General features: G+C 51.1%; 1 protein-coding gene across 2 annotated transcripts; it reads left to right on the plus strand.

The window, feature by feature from the left end:
* Positions 1-811: 811 nt before the first annotated feature.
* Positions 812-3,169, plus strand: LOC128830549 (myb/SANT-like DNA-binding domain-containing protein 2). 2 transcript variants are annotated; one of them, XM_054016407.1, is made up of 2 exons: positions 812-1,679; positions 2,659-3,169. In XM_054016407.1, the coding sequence occupies exons 1-2, from the start codon at positions 1,103-1,105 to the stop codon at positions 3,132-3,134; spliced, it is 1,053 nt and encodes a 350-aa protein (XP_053872382.1). In that variant the 5' UTR covers positions 812-1,102; the 3' UTR covers positions 3,135-3,169. The 2 variants fall into 2 exon arrangements, with proteins under 2 accessions (XP_053872382.1, XP_053872383.1); XM_054016408.1 differs by lacking the exon at positions 2,659-3,169 and adding an exon at positions 2,100-2,374.
* The last annotated feature ends 2,658 nt before the right edge of the window (positions 3,170-5,827 follow it).

Genomic DNA, 5,827 nt, shown 5'->3' on the forward strand with positions numbered 1-5,827 from the left:
AGAATATTTAGATAATACTGGTCTGCACAGAAATATATTCTGTACACTTGAAATTGAACTTGTCCCCTAGAAGTCTATTAAAAAAAAACAACAAAGCTGTTTCCACTAGGATCTATATTTCCCTTTGAATTTCATATTGAGCAGCTTGAGATTTGACACCTGACAGTGATCTCACTTGCAGCAGTGTATCTAGACTGGCTTCAGTGAAATTACTCCTGGATTATGCTGGTGAGATCAGAATCAGACAGCAGAGTGCCTCACCTGTGGCTTCTACTGCATCAGCATCTAGCAACACTAAACAAAACTTTTATTAAGATAGAGCCAAATTCCCCTCCCCCCCCATTTTTATCTCCTACCCGGAGTGGAAAGTCTGATTCTGTGCAGAGAAAGATAAGAGAGGAGAGAGACAGACAGCACAGGAAATAAACTCCATATCTGTATTTTATATCAAACACAAGGTGTCTTAATCCTACCTGTGTAGGAGCTTCGTTTCCTTTCTTTGAATTGTGGGGTTCTGTAACCACAACCAGCCTCATCCTCCATCTCTAGGTCCCTAGAGTATAAGCTTTACTGCCAGGCAACTACCGACGGCAAGTACGTACAGGAAGGGAGCAGGGGCAGGTCTCTTGAGAACTTCTGGGGGAAACTACACAGCAGATTGGCTATGGTCATTTCCTTGTGACTACTACCTCGCTTCGGGATCATAGGCCTGGTCTACACTAGGCGTTTATGTCGAAGTTAGCGCCGTTACATCGAATTAACCCTGCACCCGTCCACACCGCGAAGGTATTTAGTTCAACATAGAGGTCTCTTTAATTCGACTTCTGTACTCCTCCCCGACGAGGGGAGTAGCGCTAAATTCGACATGGCCATGTCGAATTACGCTAGGTGTGGATGGAAATCGACGCTAATAGCTCCGGGAGCTATCCCACAGTGCACCACTCTGTTGACGCTCTGGACAGCAGTACGAGCTCGGATGCTCTGAACTGCCACACAGGAAAAGCCCCGGGAAAATTTGAATTTGAATTCCTTTTCCTGTCTGGCCAGTTTGAATCTCATTTCCTGTCTGGACATCGTGGCGAGCTCAGCAGCACTGGCAACGATGCAGAGCTCTCCAGCAGTGATGGCCGTGCAATCTCAGAATAGAAAGAGGGCCCCAGCATGGACTGATCGGGAAGTCTTGGATCTCATCGCTGTGTGGGGCGATGAGTCCGTGCTTTCCGAGCTGCGATCCAAAAGACGGAATGCAAAGATCTACGAGAAGATCTCTAAAGACATGGCAGAGAGAGGATACAGCCGGGATGTAACGCAGTGCCGCGTGAAAATCAAGGAGCTGAGACAAGGCTACCAGAAGACCAAAGAGGCAAACGGATGCTCCGGATCCCATCCCCAGACATCCCGTTTCTACGAGGCACTGCATTCCATCCTCGGTGCGGCCGCCACCACTACCCCACCAGTGACCGTGGACTCTGAGGATGGGATAGTGTCCACGGCTGGATCCTCGGACATGTTAGCGGACGGGGAAGATGAGGAAGGAGATGAGGAGGACGAGGCAGTCGACAGCGCTCACAACGCTGATTTCCCCGACAGCCAGGATCTCTTCATCACCCTTACAGAGATCCCCTACCAACCCTCCCCAGCCGTTACCCCGGACACAGAATCTGGGGAAGGATCAGCCAGTAAGTGTTGTAAAAATCTAAACATTTATTTGTAACAGAACAGGAATATTAACAATTTAAAAAATGGGTTTCTCATGATTAGTTTGATTAGCTTAACGGTTCAGTCATGGGCAGTGCAACTATTGAAAAAAAATCTAGCAATGTCCGGTTTTGCATGATTGTCCTGCCCAAGCCGCTCTACTGCTACAGCAGCTACAGTAAAATGCGGTCTATATGTCCGGGGATGGAGCAGAAATCCTCCTGTGACATCTCGAGGAAGCTCTCCTGGAGGTAATTGGAAATCCGCTGCATTAGGTTCTTGGGGAGAGCGGCCTTATTGGGTCCTCCGTAGTAGGACACGTTGCCACGCCACGAGACTATCAAGTACTCTGGAATCATTGCTCTGCACAGCATGGCGGCATACGGCCCTGGTCTTTGCAGGCTTTCCCGGAGCATTCTCTCTTTCTCGCTGTCAGAGATCCTCATGAGGGTGATGTCGCTCATGATGACCTGCTTTGAATGAGGTAGGGGAATGTTAGTGTTGGGACTGCTTTGCCGTTCCTTTACAGAACTGTAACCGCTGGTTTGCAGCCACGCGGTGGAGGCGGGAGAGGGGCAGCCGAAAGGGATCGTTCCCGGGGACAGCCGCGAGGGTGTGGGACAGGAGCAGACTTCCTGCTTGCCGAATTGCTGGCAGCAGGGACCGACATTGATTTCAATGTGAAATGAGGCCATTGCTAATATTAAAGTTTTAAGCTGCCACAAGTCTACGGCTTACCATGTCTGCCTGCAACAGAAATTCCGTTCTCCTGAGAGGCTTCTCAAATGTGCTGTAGAAGACCCCAGGCACTGAATGCGAAGGCCGAGAATTCGACCTTGTGCTGAGTGCGCATGTGATAGGTGCTGTGCATGGTCTTGTTAACAGAGAAAGACTATGTTCTTTGTTCACAACTACATTTATCTTTCTGAGGAATTCACTCCCTTTTTCCCATTCCCACAGCCCCATCTGCGACTGTCTCACAACCTAGCCTGTCATCACACTCCCAGAGGCTAGCGCGGATTAGGCATAAGAAGAAGAGGACACGGGAGGACATGTTCTCGGAGCTTATAGCCTGCTCCAGAGCCCAGGCAGCACAGCAGACCCAGTGGCGGGAGAACTTGACCCGAATGCACCAAGCCAACATGGATCGGGAGGAGAGGTGGCGTCAGGAAGACCAGCAGGCGACTCAAACCCTGCTTGGACTAATGAGGGAGCAAATGGACACGCTCCGGCGCCTTGTGGATGTTCTGCAGGAACGGAGGCAGGAGGACAGAGCCCCGCTGCAGTCCATCTCTAACCGCCCTCCCCCGCCACCAAGTCCCATACTCCCCTCACCCAAAGTGCACAGAAGGAGAGGCGGCAGAGTCCCTGCTAACTCTCACTCCACCCCTGCAGAGAGCTCGAGCAGCAGAAGGCTCTCATTCCCCAAAATTTGACAAGTTCTTTCCTTCCCGCCTGACACAAGCCCCCGTCCAAGTTTCACTTTCCCAGTTCCATGTTTGGTTGATAATAAAAAATACGTTTCTGTTAACTACTGTTTCCATCATGTTCTTTTGGAGGAGGGGGGGATAGGGGGTTGGTAATTCGACAGGACAGTCACCTTTGGCAGGGTATATAGTCGGGGGCAGGCACAGCAGCAGGGCACATACATAGTGCAGTGATGCAGTGACTAGTTACCCTGGTTAGTCTGGGAGGTTGTTTTCATGTTATGTGGTGGGGGGTGGGTTGCTCTGTGACTTTGTGGCAGGGGAGGGCAGTTACAGATCTTAAGCGGCGGTCCTTAGGCAGGATCACAGAGCCACACAGCAGGGGATCTGTAACCGTCCTCCCCCTGCCACAAAGTCACATAGACCCCCCCATACACACAGTCCCTATCAGGAGGGGTGACAGGCTCCGTTGAAACAACCATCCCACCGCAGCGGAGCCTGTCAATCCTTGAGTTTAGAAGCTGCATTCGCGCCACTACAGTACACCCGCTCCGCACCACAGTCTGCGTCCCAGTTTTAAAAAATTCCCGCGAATACAGTATTAAAGAAAACGGTGTGCTTTAACAAAGTAGAACTATTTTTATTTTGAAACGTGTGTTGGAAGTGGGGTGAAGGGGGTATGTAACTGGATAGGATAGTCAACATTAACTGGGCAAAGAAACGGGGGCAGGTTTAGCTTCTCAATACACAAACTTTAAAGTCACAGGTTACCCTGCTCACTCAGGAACTTTGCTTTCAAAGCCTTCCGGATGCACAGCGCTTCCCGCTGGTCTCTTCTAATCGCCCGGCTGTCTGGCTGTGAGTAATCAGCAGCCAGGCTATTTTCCTCAACCTCCCACCCCGCCATAAAGGTCTCCCCCTTGCTCTCACAGAGATTGTGGAGCACACAGCAAGCTGCAATAACAATGGGGATATTGGTTTCGCTGAGATCACAGCGAGTCAGTAAGCTTCTCCATCTCCCCTTGAGACGGCCAAAAGCACACTCCACCACCATTCTGCACTTGCTCAGCCGGTAGTTGAAGAGTTCTTTTTCAGTGTCCAGGGCGCCAGTATAGGGCTTCATGAGCCAGGGCATTAGCGGGTAGGCTGGGTCCCCGAGGATGACTATAGGCATCTCCACATCCCCAAGAGTTATTTTGTGGTCCGGGAAGTAAATACCTTGCTGCAGCCGTCTAAACAGACCAGAGTTCCTGAAAACACGAGCGTCATGAACCTTGCCCGGCCATCCCACGTAGATGTTGGTAAAACGTCCCCTGTGGTCCACCAGTGCTTGCAGCACCATGGAAAAGTAGCCCTTTCTGTTAATGTACTGGCTGGCCTGGTGTTCCGGTGCCAGGATAGGGATGTGAGTTCCATCTATGGCCCCACCGCAGTTTGGGAATCCCATCGCTGCGAAGCCATCTATGATCGCCTCCACGTTTCCCAGGGTGACTACCTTTGGCAGCAGTACATCAACGATTGCCTTGGCTACTTGCATCACAACAACCCCCACGGTAGATTTGCCCACCCCAAACTGGTTCGCGACTGACCGGTAGCTGTCTGGCGTTGCAAGCTTCCACAGGGCTATGGCCACTCGCTTCTGGACAGTCAGGGCTGCTCGCATCCGGGTGTCATTGCGCTTCAGGGCAGGGGACAGCAACTCACAAAGTTCCAGGAAAGTTCCCTTCCGCATGCGAAAGTTTCGCAGCCACTGGGATTCATCCCAGACCTGCAGCACTATGCGGTCCCACCACTCAGTGCTTGTTTCCCGTGCCCAGAATCTCCTTTCGACGGCATCAACATGACCCATTGCCACCGTGATGTTCTCGGCGCTGGGTCCCCTGCTTTCTGAGAGGTCTGTGCTACTCTCAGACTTCAGGCCATCACCGCGTTGACGTAGCCTCCTCGCCTGACTTTTCTGCATCTGCCTCAGGGAAAGGTGTATGATAAGTTGCGAGGCGTTGAGAGCGGCCACAACTGCAGTGATGGTTGCAGCAGGCTCCATGCTCGCAGTGCTGTGGCGTCCGCGCTGTCACTGACTAGAAAAGTGCGCGAACTGATTTCCCGCCGGCGCTTTCAGGGAGGGAGGGCGGGAGTGATGGACGGATGACGACAGTTACCCAAAAGCACCCTGGACACCTTTTTTTTACCCAGAAGGCATTTGCGGCTCCACCCAGAATTCCAATGGGCAGCGGGGACTCCGGGAACTGTGGGATAGCTGACCACAGTGCACCACTTCCAATGTCAACGCTTTCCCCGTTAGTGTGGACTCACAAAGTCGAATTACTGTCCTTAGTGTGGACACACACGTTCGACTTTGCAATATCGATTCCAAAAATTCGATTTAAGTAAAATCGAACTACTCTCGTAGTGTAGACAAGGCCATAGGTGCCTCCTACCAGGCACAGTCATTCAAGACTCCTCAGGCTGAGTTCACACTAGCAAGCATGTGAATAGTCTCATTGAATCTCCATAGGATTATTCATCTGCTTAAAATGAAGGACGTGCTGAAGAGTTTTGCTGAAAAGGGATGTGATAGTTCACATGTGCTTGAGTTCTTTGCTGAATTGGGGCCAAAAAGATGATTTCATAAATATGTTGTCTTGTTCCTACTGTGCATATCTCTCACCTTCCCCTAGAGTCACAGCAGGAAGTGGGTCAGG

The sequence above is a fragment of the Malaclemys terrapin genome, chromosome 1, assembly GCF_027887155.1.
Source record: "Malaclemys terrapin pileata isolate rMalTer1 chromosome 1, rMalTer1.hap1, whole genome shotgun sequence".
Classification (NCBI taxonomy): Eukaryota; Metazoa; Chordata; order Testudines; family Emydidae; genus Malaclemys; species Malaclemys terrapin.

What these genes read in the sequence shown, in the direction of transcription:
- LOC128830549 (XM_054016407.1), top strand. Translation starts at nt 1,103, where the DNA reads ATGCAGAGCTCTCCAGCAGTGATGGCCGTGCAATCTCAGAATAGAAAG. An exon ending in ATCTGGGGAAGGATCAGCCA is followed by an intron (nt 1,680 to 2,658) that starts GTAAGTGTTGTA and finishes CCATTCCCACAG; the next exon opens with CCCCATCTGCGACTGTCTCA.